General features: G+C 44.6%; 1 protein-coding gene across 16 annotated transcripts in view; it reads left to right on the top strand.

Annotated features, from left to right (window-relative positions):
* LOC122557729 (F-actin-monooxygenase mical2-like) overlaps positions 1 to 24,875 on the top strand; it is a 296,049-nt gene that overhangs the window by 211,327 nt on the left and 59,847 nt on the right. For all 16 annotated transcript variants that reach the window (XM_087996423.1, XM_087996422.1, XM_087996419.1 and 13 more), the window contains 2 exons: positions 4,261 to 4,426; positions 15,799 to 15,983. In XM_087996423.1, the coding sequence (XP_087852549.1) occupies positions 4,261 to 4,426; positions 15,799 to 15,983 (351 nt within the window). The remainder of the gene's footprint in view (positions 1 to 4,260; positions 4,427 to 15,798; positions 15,984 to 24,875) is intronic.

Below are 24,875 nucleotides of genomic sequence, written 5' to 3'. Positions count from 1 at the left end.
TGCCATCCTTTCAATCATCAGCAAAATAATGGAAGGCGTCATTGACAGTTGTATTAAGTAGCACTTGTTCAGCAACAACCTGTATCCAATGCTCAATTTGGGTTTCACCAAGGTGATTCAGCTCCAGACCACCTTATAATCCTTGTCTTAACATGTACAAAAGAGTTGAATTCTAGAGATGAGATGATGGTACTCTTGACACCAAAGCAACATTCGAGTGAGTAGAGTATCAAGGAGACATAACAAAATGCAACCAATGGTAATCAGGATGAAACATCTCACTGGTCTGAATCACACCTAGCACACAGGAAGGTGGTTGTGATTGTTAGAAGCTAATCATCTCAGCCCTAAGACATTGCAATAGGTCTTCCATAGTATAGTGTCCTAGGCCCAGGTCCATTCTCTAGAAACAGAATTATCATTTCGAGTCCAAAAACATTTCTTTGCACATTAACTTTGTTTTTCTCTCTCCATTGATGTATTTTGCTTTTATTTGAGTGTGATGGAACACTGTCCGCTTGCCGTGATGAGTGCAAATCCAGCGACTCGCAAGACAATCGACACTGTGCAGGATGAAGCACCTCATTTGAAGGGCACCCTATCCACAATCGTAAACATGCATTCCCTCCACTGCCAGTGCACAGTGTCAGGATTGTATTTCATTGTCAACAGTGTGTCTCAAACCTTTTCCCACTGTCACACCATTTCAAGACTTGGAAACACTCAATGAATAATGAGAGGAGAAGGGAAGACCTATTAAGGCAAAGAAATGGGGGCCAGCTGTTTCTGACTTGCAGCCCATGTCTCCAAGATTTCAGTTTGTGGCTACACTTAACCTCCCCCCCCACTTCCCAACCTCCAACCCCCACCAACCTCTTCTACCTTGGAAATCTTGTTGTACAAATGTGTGTCAAAAAGTGTGGTACTGGAAAAGCACAGCCGGTCAGGCAGCATCCGGGGAGCAGGAGAGTCAACGTTTTGAGCATAAGCTCTTCATCAGGAGAGGCTTATACTCAAAACATCAACTTTCCTGCTCCTCGGATGCTGCCTGACTGGCTGTGCTTTTCCAGCACCACACATTTTGATTCTGATCTCCAGCTTCTGCAGTCCTCACTTTCTACAAGTGTTGTCTGGCAACTTGTCAGGGTTCCTTTAACAGCACCTTCCAAACCCATGATCTCTGCATCCTAGAAGGACAAACGCAACAGATGCATGGCACACCACCACCTGCAAGTTTCACTCCAAGTCACACACCATCCTGACTTGGAACAATACGTCCATTTCTTCACTGAGACCGGATAAAAATCTTCTCTCTTTAATAGCACTGTTGGTGCACCTACACCACCTGCATGGTTACAGTTCAGAACAGGAGCTCTCCACCATTTTTTCAAAGCAAACTATAGATAAGCTATAAATTCTGCTCTTACCAAAGAAATTGGCAAAATGTTTGCAATAATTAAAGGCTGTGAGTTACACCCTGTTCTATTTCAGGAATAACAAGATCTTTATCTGCTGGAGAAACCTGATTTCTTCCGTTGAGACCCCTGCTCAGGTGGATGGGGTCATTTCAGGCTGGGACAAAGTCCTGATTTATCTCGAGATAACTTCAGTAAAGAACTCACTCAGCTGACATCTGAGGAATTGGCTTCCTTTCCAATCTGCGATGTGTATCAGGAACACTGCAGCAACTGTGGTTTGGGTTCATCCCTCGACTTGGCAAATGGATGGGAATTACTCAACCATCCCCAGGATAACATCAGAGTACAGTTTGACCGGGTGGCCTTCTGGCCACATGCAGTTCTCTGACCTGAGTGAAAAAGGCAGTTACAAACAGAGCCATTCAGGATCTGATTAATAAGAGAATGATGCTACACCTGGATGGCAAGGAGCAGTACTGCCTGCTCCAGAAGTGATCTCAGCTGGAAGCTGGAAGGAAGCAGACATCAAAGGGTGTTCAGAGGAGAACTCCTGAACTTCCTGTCCACCAGGGCACATTAGAACAGTGATTGAAATTTCCTTTCTGCTTCTCTTCTTGATTATGCAGAATAGGTGTGTATTCCCCAGGTTGAGATTAGGAGGGTAAAGTATATGAAATCCTGAAGAAGTTTGAGAGAAGTATTGAGAAATGTTTCCCAGGCTTGGTAATTTAGAACACAGGGTCAGAGTGACCATTTTGGGTGTTTACAGAGGAAGGTTGTGAATCTTTGACACCCTCTTCCCCAGACAGGCCTGGATACTTAGTCACTGAGTAGAGTCAAGGTGAAGGACAATCAGTGTTTTGAATATTAAAGGCATAAATGGGCTACAGGGTTATTGTGGGAAATTAAGGTAAAGATCAATCATCATCTTATTGAATGCTGGGTGAGACATGGAGGGCCATTAGCATATCCAGCTCTGTTTCTTATGCTCTCCCCCCCTCATTTCTCCATTTTGGATCTTCAGTTAACATAGCAGCTCAGGCCTAGGAGACATCAAATATGGCTGTGTGTGTGTGTCAAAGAGAATGTGTCTGTGTGTGCATGTCAGAGTGTGTGTGACAAAGAGTGTGTATGTGTGAGAGAGAAAGATTGTGAGAGAGTGTGTGCGTGCCCTCATATGTTTGAGTGCATGCATGCACTTGTGTGTTTGTGTATGTGTGCATGTGTTTGTGTGTGCACCTTTGTGCTTGTATGTGAGTGTATATGTATGTGTTTCTGTGTGTCCATGTGTGTACCTGTGTGTTTGTGTGTTTCTCTGTGTGTGTGTGTACATGTGTATGTGTGTGTATGTGTGTCTGTGTGATTGTTAGTGCTCAATCGCATGTGTGCATGCACATGCGTGTGAGTGTGTGTATTGGTGTCTGTATGTGGGTGACTGTTAGTGTGTGTCTGTATGTGTGCATGTGGGTGTTTGTATGTGTGTCTGTACATGTGCATGTCTGTGTGGGTTTGTGAGTGTGTGTGTGTTGTGTGTGTGTGTGTAATTTCTCCTCCCGGAAGGTGCTAAGAGAGGAGGTGAGAATGGGAAAGCATTGGGTAAGTTGGTCCTGGAGATACCTTCCAGCTCCAGTCCAATCTCTGACCCTGAGCTCATGAACCCTGCCACCACCTCAGTAACTAAAAGCTGGCAAGCAAGTTCATGAATGATAGTTTTGACTCACAAGCAGTTAAAGCCCTTGAGTAGTCAAATAGCAGCCACTTAAGGCCCTTAACTCATCATATGCCCTTTCCTTTGTGTCTAACCTGCCAGACCCCATCTCCTTCCAACTCTAACTCTGCAACAAAAAGATAAATGGATTTACCTTCTCACTGTCAGAGGACCTGAGAATTAGGCCTTGATGGTTTACTGTGATGGTTGATACAGTGAGGTATCTTGCTGGTGTGAGCTCCTTTGTTTGTCACCACCTAACAAGCTCACTCCAACTTAGAATGAAAAGAGGGGAAAATTGCCCCCAGTGCGTGAGAGGGAGAGTGTGCATGTGGGTGGGTGTGCGTATGTGAGTGTGTATCTGTGCATGACAGTGTGTGCAGCCAGTATTTAGAGCAGATGACCGAGTCCTCACCCACCAAGACGGGAGCCTGGTGTGGCACCCTGTCCAGAAGGACCATTAGGTGCCAATGAGGCAGATCAATAACAGGCTTCCCAGGGTCTAGCACCCCCTGCTGTTGGAGACCTGAAGCTGAGTACTGTAGAGCACACCAGTGGCACTGGTGACTGCTGTGGATAACTCACCAGCTGGAGATCCAGGCTTGCTGAGACCTAGTGTTGGCTGGAGAATCAAAGGGTAGACATTGTGAGAGCAGTTGGCAGCCTGAGCAGTGAATTGAAATGCATCTTTGTTTTTAATACGTTCTTCGTGGGGAGTCCCTTGCCCACAACAGCAGGGTGAAACCCTCAGGTTAGCATTCATATCCAACTTTGGAATCTCAACGGGCAGCAGGGTGAGAAGGCCACTTGTGGGTTCCCTACCACAGACATAGTTGAGGAAGAGGCAGGAAGGTGATTGGGTCCCCACCCAACATTTACCCACTTAATTAAATGCCCCCACCCACAAGCCTAGTCTCAGGGGAGAGTGTTAAATACCCACCCTATGTGTGGGTGGGTGAGTGTTTGTACATATAGCCTGTTGAGAAATTATACACGTCCCCCTAAAAAATACTGAGTGTAAAGATTGATAATCTGGGAGTTATTGTGAGTCTGATTTCAGGAATGAGCTGCATTATCATTGAATATGAACCTCAGAGAATTACTGATGACTGTATTTCCTTGTCATTTCTCCAGCAGTTCATCTGCTCCAAACTGGATCTGTTGAGTGTAAAAGAACTAAATGTGCAACTGGAGACTTCGACCTGCGTGAAACACTGTCTACTACAGAGAGACACTCACCTCAAAAATCACCAGATAACCTCCTGGCAATCCGAGTCACTGTGAATAGTGACAGCAGCAGGTAATAGTGATGTTAACCCCCCCCCCCCATTGTACTGAAGGTTCCTTCCCTCAATGATCTGCTCTGCGCTAGAAGCCAGTTATATTGCATGTTTCACATTGAGACGAAGGAATCTTGGCTACGCCTGAATCTGTCCTGAATCTAAATAGAGGAACCTCTGATGGTATGAGGTATGAGCTGGCTATGATAACTTGGGGAGCGTTACGTGAAGGATGACTGTAGATAGGCAATGGCAAACATTGAAAGAGTGCATGAAGAAAGTGCAACAATTGTTCAGCCAAGTCTGGTACATAAACCGAATAAGAAAGGTGGCTCCACTGAGGGAGGTTAAGGACAGTGTTAGATCCAAAGTAAGGTCATTAATTTGGCCAAAAAGAGCAGCAGACCTGAGGATTAGGAACAGCTTTAATTTCCACAAAGGATGGCAAAGATTAAGAGAGGAAAATAGAGTGCGGGAATAAGCTTGTGAGAATACATACACTGATTGTAAAGGATTCCAAAGGGTACGTGAAGAGAACAAGACAATTTTAGGTCTCTTACAATCAGAAACATGGAAAGTTATAATGCAAACAAAGAGATAGTTGTCCAATTAAAATCATACTTTGGTTCTATCTTCACAAAGAAGGACACAAAAACCCCCCGCAAATGCTGGCAAACACACAGCCAAGTGAGAGAGACGAACTGAAGGCAAACAGTAGTTTTAGAGAAATGGTTTTGAGGAAACTGATGGATCGAAGGCTGACATATCCCCAGGGCCCCGATAATCTACATCCCAAGATACTTAAAGAAGTGGACCTGGAAATATTGGATGCATTGGTGGTCATCATCCAAGATTCTATAGACTCAGGAACAGATTGTAAGGATTGGAGGGTACCTACGGTAACCCCACTATTTAAAAAATGGTGCAGAGAAAAGTGAATTACAGACACGTTGTCCTGACATCAATAATAACGAAAATGCTGGAGTCCATTTCAGAGCAGACTATTTGGAAGACAGTGCCAGGAGGGGACAGAAAGTGAAATCATGCTCACCAAATCAATTGGATTTTCTGAGGATGTAACCAATGGCGTTGGTAAGGGAGGGGGGGGGGGGGGAAACTAGTGGATAAGGTTGACTTGGACTTTCAGAAAACATTCAATAAGGTCTCCTGTAAGAGATTACCCAAAAAGTTAAAGCACGTGGGATTGTGGTTGGTGTACTGACGTGACTAGCAACACGAAACAAAGTGTAAGAGTAAATGGGTCATTTTGTGAGTGGCAGCCAATGACCAGTGGGATACTGCAGGGGTCAGTGCTTGGACCCTTGCTATTCACAATAATGATTTAGATAAGGGAACTAAATGTAATATCTCCAAGTTTCCATACACTAAAGCTGGAGGGTAGAGTATACTGTGAGAAAGATGCAGAGATGCTCTAGTATGATGTGGAAAAGTTGAACGAGTGAGAAAATTTCTTCATTCATTCCTGGGATGAGGACATTGCTGGCTAGGCAGCATTTATTGCCCATCCCTAACTGTCCAGAAAGCAGCTCAGTGTCAATCATGTTGCTGTGGGTCTGGAGTCACATGTAGGCCAGACCAGGTAAGGATGGCAGTTTCCTTCCCTAAAGGACATGAGTGAACCAGATGGGTTTTTCCAAAAAACGACAATGGATTCAGGGTCATCGTTAGATTCTTAACTCCAGGTGTTTTAACATTGAATTCAATTCCAGCATCTGTCATGGCAAGATTCAAATCCAAGTCTCTAGCACATTATCTGAGACTCTGGATTAATAGATTAGATTAGATTACATTACAGTGTGGAAACAGGCCCTTCGGTCCAACAAGTCCACACCGGCCCGCCGAAGCGCAACCCACCCATATCCCTACATTTACCCCTTACCTAACACTACGGGCAATTTAGCATGGCCAATTCACCTGACCTGCACATCTTTGGACTGTGGGAGGAAACCGGAGCACCCGGAGGAAAACCACGCAGACACGGGGAGAATGTGCAAACTCCACACAGTCAGTCGCCTGAGTCGGGAATTGAACCCGGGTCTCTGGCGCTGTGAGGCAGCAGTGCTAACCACTGTGCCACCGTGCCGCCCAATAGTCCGGCGTTACTGCCACTGGGCCATTGCCTCCCATTCAATGCATTGCAGACGCAGTATAATGTGAAAACATGTGAGGTTATCCACTTTGGTGGCAAAAACAGGAAGGTGGACTGTTATCTGAATGACGATAGATCAGGAAACCAGTCACTGAGGGTGAGCATGCAGGTGCAGCAGTCACTGAAGGTGAGCATGCAGATACAGCAGTCACTAAAAGTGAGGATGCAGGTACACCAGTCACTGAAGGAGAGGATGCAGGTACAGCAGTCACTGAACGTGAGGATGCAGGTACAGCAATCACTGAACGTGAGGATGCAGGTACAGCAGTAACTGAAGGTGAGCATGCAGGTACAGCAGTAACTGAAGGTGAGGATGCAGGTACAGCAGTCACTGAACGTGAGGATGCAGGTACAGCAATCACTGAACGTGAGGATGCAGGTACAGCAGTAACTGAAGGAGAGGATGCAGGTACAGCAGTAACTGAAGGTGAGGATGCAGGTACAGCAGTCACTGAACGTGAGGATGCAGGTACAGCAGTAACTGAAGGGGAGGATGCAGGTACAGCAGTCACTGAAGGTGAGCATGCAGGTACAGCAGTAACTGAACGTGAGGATGCAGGTACAGCAGTAACTGAAGGTGAGCATGCTTGTACAGCAGTCACTGAAGGAGAGGATGCAGGTTCAGCAGTCACTGAAGGTGAGGATGCAGGTACATCAGGCAGTAAAGGTGAGGATGCAGGTACAGCTGGCAGTGAAGGTGAGGATGCAGGTACAGCAGGCAGTGAAGGTGAGGATGCAGGTACATCAGGCAGTGAAGGTGAGCATGCAGGTACAGCAGTCACTGAATGTGAGGATGCAGGTTCAGCAGTCACTGAAGGTGAGGATGCAGGTACAGCAGTCATTGAAGGTGAGGATGCAGGTACAGCAGTAACTGAAGATGAGCATGCAGGTACAGCAGTCACTGAATGTGAGGACGCAGGTACAGCAGTAACTGAATGTGAGGACGCAGGTACAGCAGTAACTGAAGGTGAGGATGCAGGTACAGCAGGCAGTGAAGGTGAGCATGCAGGTACACCAGCCACTGAAGGTGAGGATGCAGGTACAGCAGGCAGTGAAGGTGAGCATGCAGGTACAGCAGGCAGTAAAGGTGAGCATGCAGGTACACCAGCCACTGAAGGTGAGGATGCAGGTACACCAGTCATTGAAGGTGAGCATGCAGGTACAGCAGGCAGTGAAGGTGAGTATGCAGGTACAGCAGGCAGTGAAGGTGAGCATGCAGGTACAGCAGGCAGTGAAGGTGAGGATGCAGGTACAGCAGTCACTAAACGTGAGGATGCAGGTACAGCAGTCACTGAAGATGAGTATGCAGGTACAGCAGGCAGTGAAGGTGAGCATGCAGGTACACCAGTCACTGAAGGTGAGTATGCAGGTACAGCAGGCAGTGAAGGTGAGCATGCAGGTACAGCAGTCACTAAACGTGAGGATGCAGGTACAGCAGTCACTGAAGGTGAGGATGCAGGTACAGCAGGCAGTGAAGGTGAGGATGCAGGTACAGCAGGCAGTGAAGATGAGCATGCAGGTACAGCAGTCACTGAACGTGAGGATGCAGGTACAGCAGGCAGTGAAGGTGAGCATGCAGGTACAGCAATCACTGAACGTGAGGACGCAGGTACACCAGTCACTGAAGGTGAGTATGCAGGTACAGCAGGCAGTGAAGGTGAGCATGCAGGTACAGCAATCACTGAACGTGAGGACGCAGGTACAGCAGGCAGTGAAGGTGAGGATGCAGGTACAGCAGGCAGTGAAGGTGAGCATGCAGGTACAGCAGTCACTGAAGGAGAGGATGCAGGTACAGCAGGCAGTGAAGGTGAGGATGCAGGTACAGCAGTCATTGAAGGTGAGCATGCAGGTACACCAGTCACTGAAGGTGAGCATGCAGGTACAGCAGGCAGTGAAGGTGAGGATGCAGGTACAGCAGGCAGTGAAGGTGAGGACGCAGGTACACCAGTCACTGAAGGTGAGCATGCAGGTACAGCAGGCAGTGAAGGTGAGGATGCAGGTACAGCAGGCAGTGAAGGTGAGGATGCAGGTACAGCAGTCATTGAAGGTGAGGATGCAGGTACAGCAGGCAGTGAAGGTGAGCATGCAGGTACAGCAGTCACTGAAGGAGAGGATGCAGGTACAGCAGGCAGTGAAGGTGAGGATGCAGGTACAGCAGTCATTGAAGGTGAGGACGCAGGTACACCAGTCACTGAAGGTGAGCATGCAGGTACAGCAGGCAGTGAAGGTGAGCATGCAGGTACAGCAGTCATTGAAGGTGAGCATGCAGGTACAGCAGGCAGTGATGGTGAGTATGCAGGTACAGCAGGCAGTGAATAAGGCAAATGGCATGTTGGCGTTCATAGTGAGAGGACTGGAGTACAGGAGCAGGGATGTCCTGCTGCAATATCATAGGACCTTCATGAGACCATACCTGGAGTATTGTGTGCAGTTTAATCCTCTATCTGATGAAGGATGTCGTGGTGCTGGAGGGAGTGCAACGAAGGTTTACTGGACTGATTGCTATCATTGGCAGGACTGACATATGAAGAGAAACTGACTCAGTTCGAGTCGTAGAGTCATTGAGATGTACAGCATGGAAACAGACACTTTGGTCCAACTCGTCCATGCCAACCAGATATCCATTTTCCAGGACAAATACTCCAACCTTGGCAACATCCTTGTAAATCTTTAATGAAACCTTTCAAGTTTCACAACATCCTTCCGATAGGAAGCAGACCAGAATTGCATGCAATATTCCAAAAGTGGCCTAACCAACGTTGTGTACATCCACAACATGACCTCCCAACTCCTGTACTCAATACTCTGACCAATAAAGGAAAACATACCAAATGCCTTCTTCAGTATCCTATCGAGCCAGACTCCACTTTCAAGGAACTATGAACCTGCGCTCCAAAGTCTCCTTGTTCAGCAACTCCCTAGGACTTTACCATTAAGTGTCTAAGTCCTGCTAAGATTTGCTTTTAGGACAACATTCACTGGATTTCAGAAGAATGAGTGGGGACCTATAAAATTCCATCAAGTCTGGACAGGGTAAATGCATGTAGGTTGTTCTCAATGGCTGGAGTGTCCAGAACCAACAGTCGTTCTCTTTCCCCATAGTCCCGTGATTATAAATATTAGCATTTCGGCAAACTAAGAACATAATATCAGAAGGACTCTGATGAAGGTGTGGGAATAGAGGAACACGTGGAGATCACACAGCTTCTCGAGCCATCTGCTGCATCCTTCAATGGGATCATGGCTCATTTAACACCATCCACCACCTTGGTTCTCTAACCCGGAATCTCCTGATCCAACAAAACACTGGTGGTGTCAGCCCTGAGCTCTCCCATCTCTATCAGCTTCTCGGGAGAGAAACCTTCAGATACATCTCGGAGTGACTGAGCTCTAACTTTAAAGCATTTCCTGCTTGTTCTGGATCCCCCACCAGAGGAAACTGGTGTTTGGTAAATTTCCCTTTATTGATCAGTGCATTGAATCTAGGATTTGGGAGGTCACATTGTGGCTGTACAGGACATTATTCAGGCCACTATAGGAATACTGTATACAATTCAAGTCTCCCTGCTATAGGGAGGATGTTGTGAAACTTCAAAAGGTTCAGAAAAGATTTACAAGGATGTTGCCAGGGTTAGACGGTTTAAGCTACAGGGAGAGGCTGAACAGGCTGGGGCTGCTTTTCCTGGAGGCTGAGGGGTGACCTTAAAGAGGTTTATAAAATCATGAGGGACATGGATAGGATAAATAGACAAGGTTATTTCCCCAGGGTCGGGGAGTTCAGAACTAGAGGGCTTAGGTTTAGGGTGAGAGGGGGAAGATATAAAAGGGACCTAAGGGGGCAACCTTTTCATGCAGAGGCTGGTGCATGTATGAAATGAGTTGCCAGAATAAGTGGTGGAGGCATTTAAAAGGCATCTGGATGGGTATATGAAGGGTTTAGAGGGATATGGGCCAAATTCTGGCGAATGGAACTGGATTTATATAGGATATCGGGTCGGCATGGACAAGTTGGACCAAAGGATCTGTTTCTGTGGTGTATTTCTCTATGGCTCTCTGTCTACTCTATTAATTCCTTTAACCTTAGACACCTCAACCAGAATACTCCTTCACCTTAACCTACTCTTCTTCTCTTAGTTGCTGCTTCTCCATTTTCCTGACCTTGCCTTCCCCACAGATCTGAAAGTACATTGAATCCCATACTGAATCAGGAGGCAGGCTCTACTCTCTAGCAAGATGTGAAATCAAAGACCAGCAACTCCTTTATGCTGATGGTACTGTTAACCACCCAGAAGGAACCACCTACTCAAAGACTCATGGCCAGCCTTTCCCTTGCCTGTGACTACAAACATCGGACAAAGTTTTGCATCTCCACCCTGGTCACACTGAATAATGATCGGCTGGGGGTCGATAGTAAATGCAATGATTCCCGATCCACAATGACGGCACCTTGATGCAGAGTTCAATACTCACATAAGGAAAGGAATGTAGCCGACATGTAAAGCACACAACACCAAGCCTCAGGGCTGACTGGGTGGTTTATCAGGCCTGTCCTTTCAGCACCTTGATGTAGGGATATGAAGTGTGCCAAGAAAAGAAGCTCAGTAATTTCCACCTTTACTGGCTGCTGCACGCTTTGAGTATATCTCAGCAGGACAACATTCTGAGTGTAGCAGTCCTCCTGAAGGCATAGAATTCCTACAATATGGAAACAAGCCCTTCAGCCCAACAAGACCACACTGACCCTCTGAAGAGTAACCCATCCAGACTCATTTACCCCTGACATATGCACCTAACCTACACAGCCCTGAACACTTTGGGCAATTTAGCATGGCCAATTCACCCAATCTGCACATTTTTGGATTATGAGAGGAAACCTGAGCACCCAAAGGAAACCCACGCAAGACACCTATAGTGGTCCCTGGTGCTGTGAGGCAGCAGTGCTAACCACTGAGCCACCGTGCCACTCCTATGTGTTGGCACCAGTGATTTGCAGAATGGAAGATAGTTATACACACCACATTCTGTAGGTGAAGTAGGTGGAGCCAGATTAGGGGCTGTGTCAGTGTGACATGACCATCAGCTATCACCGCTGGGAAGCACCAGCAGCTGGAGGGGGGGAGATGGTGACACTTCCTGTGGCTGGTGTCCAAACACCATGAAGACCAGAGACTACAGCGGTTTGGCAACAGTTCTATTGCTCAATTAAAAAATTCACTTGTCAGTTTCATGAGTTGTGCTTGTAGCAAAAATTGCCTCTTGTGGGTTCTTCTTCCCAGCTACAAATGAACCAGATAAACAGGCCCCATCTCAAAAGCCTATTTTATCTGGCTCCATCATTTCTCACAGATTGAAGGATGCCAATACGTAGTCTGCTACTACTGGACTGGTGTTACTCCATTTCCATGGGGTCTCTGAGTTACTGAGCAACATGTTTGCCTCAGCAGATACGGCAGGGCCTGTCCCTGCATGTTATTTTGCATCAATTTCACCAAAATGTAGCTGCTAATTGACAGAGCAATGCAAAGAAAGAAAAAGTTTGTATGTTTACACATCTTTAACATCACTTCAATACTCAAGCAATCTTGACCATCAGTGACTGGTTTTGACTGGGCTGTCCCTGTTTTATTTGTAAGCAAATGCAGCATCAAATGCAACACCTGAGTACTGATTAACTAAATAACCAACTAATCTATTTTTCAGTGGTGTTCATTGAGGGGTAAATGTTGATCAGGACACAGTCAAGAATTCACTTGCCTCTTCTTCGAAATAGTGTGATTTCCATCAACAAGTTAAAGTGCAAGACTTTTAGTTTGGGTGAATGGATACCAGTAGGTGGCATGGTGGCTCAGTGGTTAGCATTACTGCCTCACAGCACCAGGGACCTGGGTTCGATTCCAGCCTCAAGTGACTGTGTGAAGTTTGCATGTTCTCCCTGTAGTCTGTGTGGATTTCCACTGAGTGCTCTAGTTTCCTCCCACAGTCCAAAGATGTATAGGTTAAGTGGATTGGTTCTGTTAAATTGCCTCATAATGTCCAGACATCTGTAACCTAGGTGGATTAGCCATGGTAAATGTGGGGTTTTGGGGATAGGGTGGGGAGATCAGTCAGGGTGAGTTCTCTTCGGTGGGTTGGTGCAGACTCGATGGGCCGTATGGCTTTTTTCAGTACTACAGAGATTCTATGATTCTTCAAACATGGCTTGCCTCATTGACAGAGACAGAGAGCAAGAAAGTTCTCCAAAATTATTGAAACTACTAGTTAGGCCTGAGCAGAGTGTTATGCCTAATTCTGGGAAAGATGTCAAGGTCTTGGAGAGGTCATAGAGGATGGTTGTAGGAATGAGAGACTTTAGCCCCTCAAAACCTGGGAATGTTAACCTTCAAACAGAGAGACTTAATGGAGAGGTTCAAAATTGTGAAAGGTTTTGATAGAGTAAATAGTAATAGGGTAGTGCCCAGGGAAACCAACCTCAAAGTAACTTGCAGAAGAATCAGAATGATTTTAAATATGGCGTTGTTATGACTTAGAATGCAAAGTCTGAAAGTGCATTAGAAGTAAAGTGCATGGTAATGTTCACAGGTAAAGTTAAAATGGAAGTATTTGTAGCACAATGAAAGGGAAATGAGATGGAAGAACTGATATAGTTGTGATGGGTCAAATGCCTGCTCCCATGCTGTAAAATTGAATATTCTAGCAGCCTGCTGTCAATTGCCAAAGCCATCCTGATACCAGATCACAAGTCCATCAAATGTGGAAGGTCTTAAGTACAGGGTACACAGAGCAATCAGCCTCACTATAGATTTTTCTTCTGCTCAGGCCTCTGAGCTCTGGGTTTGAATCCCACTTTTGGATTTGTTGGCTACGCAAGTACCCTACCCCAGGAGCAGGCAGATTTGATGTGTTTTGGAGCTGGTCCTCAGCCGAGATAAACGAGGAGTGTTCGTGTCAGGCAGGAGAGGGAGCTGAAAGACATGGAGAGTAATCAGTCTCTCAGTCGTTTGCAATCATGTTGAAACTTGTGGTAGCTGAGCTAAGCACAGATTTTTCTCTGAAGCTACATAGATCTGGTTCCAATAGCCTGTAGGTTCGTTTGACATCAGATCATTTAACACGGGCGCTTACCTCATTGCTGATTAAGTTGAGGTTAGAACTGAGTCATTCAGTCTGGGAGCTGGTGAGTCTACTCCTCAGAAATCTATCTCCCAGATTCCGTGCCTGTACAGACCTCAGGAGATTATTATTAGTGATTGGACTTTAATAAAAAGATGATTAGAACCAGAAGGCCAGAAATGTAACTCTAAACACTGCGTGGCAGACACTAGGAAAAATATTAGTTGGTGCTTTGTAGGATGATTTTGAACTGGAGCTTTTCTCAAATGTTTTGCCTTTATTTCCTGACGTAATGGATTCGCCTTAAGTTTGCTTCAGGCCATGGGAACAGGAGATCATTAAGAGGACAATTGCCCCACTTCTGCTCTGATTTTATGTGTGCGTTCTGCCCCTCAGTCATGTTTTGCCGTGCTGTTCAATTAAATCATGGAAAAATCAGGCGCTGTATTGTTCTCTAACGAATGGATGGCTCATACAATATACATAACATAGTTAACAAAAGCTACCCTTATTTATATTGCTCCGTTAACATGGTGAGTGTCTCAAGGCACTTCATAAACGCATCACGGAACAAAATCTGACACAAAAGTTGATTGGTAACCAATAGTTCAGTCAAACAGCTAGGTGTTAAGTCACGTCTTAACAAAGGTGAGAGATTTGCGCGCCAACTGTAGCTTAGCGAATAGCACACTGACTTATGGGTGATGAGGTATTATGTTCACATTCCACTCCTAGGCCTGAGTGCAAGGGTTACTGGTGATTTTCCATTGCAGTATTAAGGGAGCACTGCATTGTCAGAGGTGTTGTCCTTTACATATGATCTTAAATCGAGGCTCGAATTGCCAGCTTGGGTGAATGTAAAACACCCCTCACTATTTCAAAGGATTCTGCCTTTCTCTATCCCTTAATCATCATTACAAAATAATAGATGCCTAGTTTGTTACACTTCATTAATTACAGCTAGAAATGTTGGCAGACCATTTGCTGACGCAACTAAACAAGAAAGAGAGACCTTGAGGTTGAGGGAGATAATCTAGAGCTTAGGGACACAGGCAGCAGAAAGCATGACTGTCATCAAAATTGGACATGGAGGTTTGATTTGGATCCTAGAGGATTGGAGCATGTTGCAGAGATAGAAAGGGAGGAATTTGAAAACAACTATAACCAAGGAACTCCATGTAGGTCAGTGAGGAGACCACAGTGTTTTTACAACGATCATAAGGTGAGAAAACACATGACCAAAATTGAGGACGTTAAAACAAAATGGTGGTCATTTGGCCATTGTGTTAACTCTTTTGAATGGCTATCAAATTAATCCAATAAAAAGACTTTGACCAACTGATGACAAAGAAATGGTTTTGATCCAATGGTGATGAAGGAAAGGTCAGGTCGGCGTGTGAGATGGAGGGGAACTTGCGTGTTGCGTTTTCCCATCCACCTGCTGCCTTAGGTCTCCTGTTTGAGAAGGTGTGAGGTCCCAGTGAAACATCTGGGGACATTTACTATTTGGGTGGGGAGCCAAAGTCCACAAAATAAAACCATAGGCACCTCTGTGCGTTAGAGAAAGACAATTGGTTACGTTTGAGTCGAGGCAAACCTCTCCAACAAACAACAGGGTAAAGCAAGGAAGCCTCCACAAACAAACACAGCCAGCACAGAATCAAAAAGAGAAATTGCTGGAAAAACCCAGCAGGTCTGGCAGCATCTGTGGAGAGAAAGTAAAGTTAATATTTCAGGTCCACTGACCCTTTTGAATAATTTCTGTTTTAGTTTCTGATTCCCAGCATCTATAGTTTTTTTTTATTTTGTTTTTGTACAGCCAGCACAGGGACTGAGCATGCACTGTTTCCTTTATTCTACACTAGTCATTAAAGCCAACTGAGCACACACACTCAATGTGAAAAGTGCTACATAAATACATGCTGTTGCTGAAGCTGTGTTACTCATTCCAATTTAAGACACAAGATCCTAAAATATTTCATTACATTCAGTTTAAAGTTAGGAATCTACACTCTTTCTGTATAAATTTCTGTGCTGCTTGTACTGAAAGCTAGGCTGTAATGCATTCAGTTTCCCAATTTCTTTTCTTTTCATGTTTTTTTGCCTGGATAGTTCTGAAGGTGAGAGAGAGGAGCCTTACTCTGACCCCTCTGACCGTGAAGCGATGATCCCCCCTGCCCTGGGAGGCTCCTTACCAGAAGCAGAGGACAAGGAACTGAGACAGAGGCACCACCAGGCACACAGTCAAGAGGAATCACAGGCTGGTCAATCCAACCCAAATTCCAAAGCTCAGGAAGGTAAGCCTCAGCGTCAAAGTTTGACATTTTCTTCTAGAATCACCCTCCTGCACAAACCTTTCATTTTGGCTGGAATGTGGAATGTGTACCTCTGAATAGGGATTTTGTCATTAAACTGCTTTTATTGTGTCGATGGGATTTGCTAGATGTTGGCCATCTCACACTGAGAGAGCCATACCCTTAGTGTTTGAATATATGCTGCAATCCTGTGACCCTCACAACTATTCCAGCGAAACCCCTTCTTAGTTTCCATTTTCCCTCACCTCCCTCAACCCACTCCGATCCCGTAGCCAGTTCATTTCTACTCACCCTATAACCTTGAATCTACAGTCAAATACTTGTATCAAGATTCTTTGTAGAACTGTCAGGGATGGTCAATCAGGAACCCCCCATCAGCCCTCTTCCCCCACTCGAAACAAAAAGGAACGTGCAGGAAAGTTGCGAAGGAGTGATAAAACAACCAGAGGAGAATTATTTTGGCACGATGCAGTTGTCATGACAGAGGCTGCTCTGCCTGTGAAGCAGATGGAAGCAGATTCAATCGGAACTGGTTTAAGAAAATTGGTTAAATATTTGCTGGGGTTAGGTGAGCCAGGCTATGAGGAAAGATCAAGGTGTCAGGGACTAATGCACAAGCTCTTTCAAACACAGGTATGGTGAGCCAAATGGCCACCTTCTGTGCTATAGGTTTCTTTAGCTCCTCTTATGTTTTATCTGATTTTAATTAATTGACTGAGATTAAACTGTAGCTATATAACTTGCAGAAATGGTCACATCTACATTGTAGCAGAGGCTGAATTATTATTGCCTAAACTTTTCGCAGCAATCTAAGTGTGTATTTGGAATAGAAATGTAGCATTGGTGTCGAACAGGTATCATTTTTACACAGATACTAATATTTTAATGTCAGTCTGAAGTTCTGAATGAAGCCCCATGGAGGACAATCTCTCACCGCTGCATCTCTGTGTCAACTCTGCCTCAGTAGGGAACCCTCTCAAGTGAATGAGAAAGTTGCCTTTATTCTGAAAAACACCAGGGCAGGTCTCTCCCTCTCCCCAGTGTCCTGGGGCAGTATTTAATCTCTCAGCAACATCAGTGAAACAGATGCTCTAGTCATTATTGTATTGCTGCTTGCGAGACCTTACGGTGCATAAATTGGCTACCACATTTGCAAATAAAAGCAGCAACTACACTTCACAACATACTTAATTGGCTGTAATGATCCTTGGGATGTCTTGAGATTAAAAGCTTCATGAAAGTAGACATTGTTAGTGAGCATGAAAATGTGTTGCTGGAAAAGTGCAGCAGGTCAGGCAGCATCCAAGGAGCAGGAGAATCGACGTTTCGGGCATGAGCCCTTCTTCAGGAATGAGGAGGGGCTTAGTGAGCATTGTTAAAAGTCACACAACACCAGGTTATAGTCCAACAGGTTTAATTGGAAGCACTAGCTTTCGGAGTGACAATCACCTGATTAAGGAGCAGCGCTCCGAAAGCTAGTGTGCTTCCAATTAAACCTGTTGGACTATAACCTGGTGTTGTGTGATTTTTAACTTTGTCCACCCCAGTCCAACACCGGCATCTCCGATTAGTGAGCATTGTTAGTGAGCATTTAGTGTACTACACTACCATCTAGTGGTAAAATGAAGAACTGTATGCACTCATTCGAAGGACTGGGTTTTTTGCACCGTTGGGGATTTGAAAGTTGTGGGATTCAGAGAGCAGCTTGCTTGTCCCTGATCTGGCTGAAATTTTACAGGAAGTGGAGGAGGCATCAGAGAGTTTGCTGTCACCCGTTCTTAAGCCTATAGTGGTCCATTAATGGTACTGTCTGGCGAAGGCGTGATCACCTTTGGTGGCCCTTAGAACCATCAGAAGCAATCTCCACCTGGTCATCCCTGGCCCTTTGAATCCAGCTACTCACCTTCATCAATCCCCTCATCAACAACACCATCCTGGACCCAGCTGGGCTCCTCAGCATGGTGATGATATTCTAGCCCAAAGAGTGGCCACCTTATCCATTTCTCACTGCTGGGACTACATTCAGTTGACTGGCTGCTCTCTAGGGCAGGACATCCTCCAGATTTGGAGGCATCTTCAAGCAATTAACATTGCTCCCAGCATTAACTTGCAGCACGGCAGCCATCAAGATCGTGAGCGGGTTCCTGCTGACATTTTAGCCTTTAAGCCCACAGCATCTGTCACATTTTGAGGAATAAAGTTCCACATTTCCACCTATTGTGTAAAGAAGTGCTCCTTGACTTTATTCCAGAATTACCTAGACATTAATTATAAGGTTAAATCACCTTGTTCTCAATTTCCCTCATCAGGCGAAGTAATTGTTCTGCATCTACAAATACAAATAGAAAACCTGTATTTCCAGATCAACATTCCAACACCCCAGGTCACTTCAAAACACCTTTGAGCCAGTGGAGTACCTTTGACATGCACCAACTGCTGTCCTGTCAGAAACTGGTATTATGATTCTCAACAAGGGAATCCTGTCTATCAGTAAATTATAGTAAAGCATTTTCTTCTGTTGACACGGTTCTGTACACGTTACAAATCCCATAATTACAAATCCTGAAATGCTAATTAAGGAAGTCAAAGGTGCAATCAAAATGAAAGAAAAAAAAAGCCATTATCCTGCAAAAATTAATGGCAACTCAGAAGGTTGGGCAGAATTTATAAACTGGAATTGTGAAGTGTGGCACAGGAAAAGCACAGCAGGTCAGGCTGCGTCAGAGGAGCAGGAGAGCTGACGTTTTGGGTATAAGCCCTTTATCAGGAACATTCATGCCCCTGCTTCTCGGATGCTGCCTGACCTGCTGTGCTTTTCCAGCACTACATTTACCGACTCTGATTCTTCAGCATCTGCAGTCCTCACTTTCCCTTGAATTTAAAAACTAGCAAAGAATGACAACAAGATTAATAAAGAGGAAGAAACTAGATTAGATTAGTTTAGATTACTTTACAGTGTGGAAACAGGCCCTTCGGCCCAACAAGTCCACACCGCCCCGCCGAAGCGCAACCCACCCATACCCCTACATTTACCCCTTACCTAACACTACGGGCAATTTAGCATGGCCAATTCACCTGACCTGCACATCTTTGGACTGTGGGAGGAAACCGGAGCACCCGGAGGAAACCCACGCAGACACAGGGAGAACGTGCAAACTCCACACAGTCAGTTGCCTGAGGCGGGAACTGAACCTGGGTCTCTGGCACTGTGAGGCAGCAGTGCTAACCACTGTGCTACCGTGCCGCCCATAGTGTGTGAGAAAGTTAACTAGAAACATAAAGACAGATAGTAAGAGTCTTCACAAATAATTTTTAAGAAGAGTAACTAAAGTGAGTGTGGGTCCTCGAGAGAATGAGTCTGGAGACTTAATGATATAAAATAAAGAAATAGAGTTAGAGATGAATAGATATTTTATTGGTCTGTCTGCACCATAGAGGACAGATAGTTGTAAGGTGAAAGTGAGGACTGCAGATGGTGGTGATTGTGGTGCTCGAAAAGCACAACAGGTCAGGCACATCTGAAGAGCAGGAGAATTGGCATTATGGGCAAAAGCCGTTCATCAGGAAGAAGGGCCTCCTGATAAAGGGCTTTTGCCTGAAACGTCGATTCTCCTGCTCCTTGGATGCTGCCTGACCTGCTATGCTTTTCCAGCACCACACTCTTGACAGATATTTGTGAGTCAAGGAGAGAAAGATGGGAGGTATTTAAAACAACTACCAAGGAATGAGTACTGAGAAAACTATTTGAACTGAAGCTTGACAAGTCTCCAGGATGCACTATATCCTAGGGACCAAAAAGAAGAGATGCTGGAGAAAGAAGATCCATTACCATTCTCCAAACTCCTGGTACAATTGCAACATTTTAAAGGCATTTGGATGGGTATATGAATAGGAAGGGTTTGGAGGGATATGGGCCAGGTGCTGGCAGGTGGGACTAGATTGGGTTGGGATATCTGGTCGGCATGGACAAGTTGGATCGAAGGGTCTGTTTCCGTGCTTTACATCTCTATGACTCAATGACTCGAAGTAATAAGTAACGTGGACAAAAGGGAACCTGTACATCTGGTGTCCATGGATTTCTAAAAAGGTGTTTGATAAGGTGCCTCATGAAACTTTACTGCCTTTAACATAGGAGCTTGTTGTGCATGTTTAATATAGTGTCATGGATAGAGAAATGTTTGGATAGTAAGATAAATGGATTTTTTTTCAAATTAGCAAGATATTGACTCGTGGAGTGTCACAGGGATGAAGGCTATGTAAATTTGCAATTTACACAGGGTAGCATTGGCATATTCCCACCAGATCATAGGGCTACTCTCTCGTTAGACAGAAACCACTGCTGGTAGTTTAATCTGAGAGTCACCATGCCTTGAGTGAGGGGAGAAGTTGAGAAGGGGAGTCCTTTTTAACCACAGCCAGTGCATGTACGTTGTTGGCATCAGCACTCTGCATTGCATACCAACTAACTGAGCTAACCCACATCCCCACAATCTACACAACTTGGATGAAAAGATCAAATATACAAAGTTTGCTGAAGACAGGTACAAAAACAAATCATGACAAGCACATAAAGAGTCTGCGAAGGAATGTGGACAGGGTAAGTGAGTGGCAGATGGAGTATAATATAGGAAAATGAGAACTTGTCCACTTTGGCAGGAAGAACAGAAGAGCAGCAGACAATTTAAATGGAAAGAGATTTCAGGATTTGGCAGTACAGAAAGATTTTGGTGTCCTGGGACATGAATCACAAAACGTTAGAATGCAGGCACAGCAAGTGATTTAGAATGTTGCAGTGGGTTTATCCTTGGTCATGTTAGGCCTACACCTATTGGAAGAGTGATATCCTGTTTTATTCCAACATATAAAAATTATAAGACCATAAGACCATAAGACATAGGAGCGGAAGTAAGGCCATTCGGCCCATCGAGTCCACTCCGCCAATCAATCATGGCTGATGGGCATTTCAACTCCACTTACCCGCATTCTCCCCGTAGCCCTTAATTCCTTGTGACATCAAGAATTTATCAATTTCTGCCTTGAAGACATTTAGCGTCCCAGCCTCCACTGCACTCTGTGGCAATGATTTCCCACAGGCCCACCACTCTCTGGCTGAAGAAATGTCTCCGCATTTCTGTTCTGAATTTACCCCCTCTAATTCTAAGGCTGTGTCCACGGGTCCAAGTCTCCTCGCCTAATGGAAACAATTTCCTAGCGTCCACCCTCTCCAAGCCATGTATTATCTTGTAAGTTTCTATTAGATCTCCCCTTAATCTTCTAAACTCCAATGAATACAATCCCAGGATCCTCAGCCGTTCCTCATATGTTAGACCTACCATTGCAGGGATCATCTGTGTGAATTTCCGCTGGACACGCTCCAATGCCAGTATGTCCTTCCTGAGGTGTGGGGACCAAAACTGGACACAGTACTCCAAATGGGGCCTAACAAGAGCCTTATAAAGTCTCAGTAGCACAACGGTGCTTTTATATTCCAACCCTCCTGAGATAATTGACAACATTGCATTCGCTTTCTTAATCACGGACTCAACCTGCATGTTTACCTTTAAAGAATCCTCAACTAGCACTCCCAGATCCCTCTGTACTTTGGCTTTATGAATTTTCTCACCGTTTAGAAAGTAGTCCATGCTTGTATTCTTTTTTCCAAAGTGCAAGACCTCACATTTGCTCACATTGAATTCCATCAGCCATTTCCTGGACCACTCTCCCAAACTGTCTAGATCCTTCTGCAGCCTCCCCACTTCCTCAGTACTACCTGCCTGTCCACCTAACTTTGTATCATCGGCAAACTTCGCTAGAATGCCCCCAGTCCCTTCATCCAGATCATTAATGTATAATGTGAACAGCTGCGGCCCCAACACTGAACCCTGTGGGACACCGCTTGTCACTAGCTGCCATTCTGAAAAAGAATCTTTTATCCCAACTCTCTGCCTTCTGTCAGACAGCCAATCCTCAATCCATATCAGTCGCTCACCTCGAACACCATGGGCCCTCACCTTGCTCAGCAGCCTCCCGTGTGGCACCTTATCAAAGGCCTTTTGGAAGTCTAGGTAGACCACATCCACTGGGTTTCCCCGGTCTAACCTACTTGTCACCTCTTCAAAGACCTCCAACAGGTTTATCAGGCATGACCTCCCCTTACTAAATCCATGTTGACTTGTTCTAATCTGACCCTGCTCTTCCAAGAATTTAGAAACCTCATCCTTAATGATGGATTCTAGAATTTTACCAACAACCGAGGTTAGGCTAATTGGCCTATAATTTTCCATCTTTTGTCTTGATCCTTTCTTGAACGAGGGGGTGACAACAGTGATCTTCCAATCATCTGGGACTTTCCCTGACTCCAGTGACTTTTGAAAGATCTCAACCAACGCCCCCGCTATTTCCTCAGCCACCTCCCTCAGAACTCTAGGATGTAGCCCATCGGGGCCAGGAGATTTATCAATTTTAAGACCTTTTAGCTTTTCTAGCACTTTCTCTTTTGTCATGGCAGCCATACTCAACTCAGCCCCTGACTCCCTTTAATTGTTGGGATATTACTGATGTCTTCCACTGTTAAGACTGACGCAAAGTACTTATTAAGTTCTCCTGCTATTTCCTTATCTCCCATCACTAGGCTTCCAGCATCAGTTTGAAGTGGCCCAATGTCTACTTTTGCCTGTCGTTTGTTTCTTATGTATTGAAAGAAACTTTTACTATCATTTCTAATATTACTGGCTAGCCTACCTTCATATTTGATCCTCTCCTTCCTTATTTCTCTCTTTGTTATCCTCTGTTTGTTTTTGTAGCCTTCCCAATCTTCTGATTTCCCAGTGCTCTTGGCCACTTTATAGGATCTCTCTTTTTCTTTGATAGATTTCCTGACTTCCTTTGTCAGCCATGGCTGTCTAATCCCTTCCCGGATAATCTTTCTCTTCTTGGGGATGAACCTCTGTATGTGTCCTCAATTTTACCCACAAACTCCTGCCATTTTTGCTCTACTGTCTTCCCTGCTAGGCTCTGCTTCCAGTCTATTTTCATCAGTTCCTCTCTCATGCCCTCATAATTACCTTTATTTAACTGTAACACCATTATATCCGATTTTGCCTTCTCTCTTTATAACGTATAACATGCAGAATTGACAGAGTGAATACTAATGGGATGCTTCCCCCAGTGGCAGAGACTAGAATGAGGGATGCAGTATAAAAATGTCTTCCATTTAATTCAGTGATGATTTTTTTTTCTCTCATTGGGGGCATTGTGCTGGGGATCCAGGGTGAAATGGCTGCTGGCTGTTTGAATATTTTTAAGGCCGGGTTAGTCAGATTCCTGACAAAGAGTCAAAAGTTATGGGGTTGGCAGCAAAGTGGAGTGTCGGCCATAAACAGATCAACAGGTCTTAGCAGGCACTAGGGCAGGTTTTGAGAGGTCGAATGGCCTACATAAGCTTTTAATTCATGTAATTCAGATCTATGCCTGTTGGTGAAGTGGAAATCAAGACATCTTTGCCTCATGGACAGAGTTTGTTGATGACTCAGTCACATGGCTAATCATGTCTTATCTGTTTTCCCTTATATTTATTCAGACACTTCATTGGTCAATTAATTCAGCAGCAGTTTATACTGACAGATTCTCCTATTCTCTCTATGTAAACTTTTTAGAGACAAACAATACTTGAACAGAAAGTAATGAAAATTAATCAATGTTTATTTCCTATTCTATATCTAATCTGATAATGCAACCTTCGATATTTCCTTATCTTCCCTAAAACACAAAAAATGTAACATCACAAAACAACCCAAGTCTTTGAGTTCTTATAACTCTCACCCGCTAAATGTCGCTGTTCCAAGATTTCCAACAATTTGTTTGAGGTAACTTTGTTTTTGAAGAACACTGAGACGTGGTGACTTCCATCGATCCATTTGACTTTGGAAATCTTCTTTTCTCTTGCATTTCCTTTACAGTGGCAAGGCTGATCCTCAACCTGATAACCGGTCTGTGTCCTCCCTAAATGTAAAACCACCATTTTTTGAGAACCTGGCCTGATTTATTGGGATGTGATAAATACTCTCTAAATGAGACCAGTGATCCAAAGTTATTCTTTATTTACTCTGCTTCATATCTAAGCCTATATATTTAAAAACCTGCAAAACCTGAGTTCCAATTTTAAGTTTCCATTTTTATTTTATCGTTCATCACTGTTCAAGTTCTGTAAAATCTCCATGCGCAAAGTCATGGAAGTGCATCATAAAGGAGCCTACCTAGTTTCTCATTGTGACAACCTGGTGAAGCTGCCAAATAGCATAAGCAACAAGTGATAGACAGATTTAAGTAATCCCACACACAATAGATCAGACCTAAGCTCTGCAGTCTTGCCATAAATATCCAGTCATGAATGATGGTGGACAATTAAATGACTCAAAAACCCCTTTCTTAATGATAGAAGAGCCTAACACATCAGTGCAAAAGATAACACTTCAGCTAGAAATGTAAAGTGGATGACCCATTACTGTCTCCTCCAATGGTCCCCAGCATCAGAGTTCCCAGTCTTCAGGCAATTCGATTCACTCCATGTGATATCAAGAAATGATTGGAGGCAGTGAATACAGCAAAGGTTATGGATCCTGACAACATTTCAGTGATAGTACTGAAGACTTCTGTTCCAGAACTTGCCATTCCCCTAACCAAATATTCATGCCACACAAATGCCAGGCTGTGACCATCTCCAATAAGCTACAATCTAACCATGACCCCTTGATCGTCAATGGTTTTATCATCACTGAATACCTCACAATCCTGGGAGTTATCATTGACCAGAAACTCAACAGGACTCATCACATATATGCAGTGGCCACAAGAGAAGGTCAGAGGCGAGGAATA

Source organism: Chiloscyllium plagiosum, unplaced genomic scaffold (assembly GCF_037043375.1).
Source record: "Chiloscyllium plagiosum isolate Xiang-an unplaced genomic scaffold, Cpla_swu_hap1 HiC_scaffold_18, whole genome shotgun sequence".
NCBI classification, from domain to species: domain Eukaryota; kingdom Metazoa; phylum Chordata; class Chondrichthyes; order Orectolobiformes; family Hemiscylliidae; genus Chiloscyllium; species Chiloscyllium plagiosum.
The sequence above is the reverse complement of the archived record's forward strand: the minus strand, read 5'-3'. Positions and strand labels throughout refer to the sequence as shown.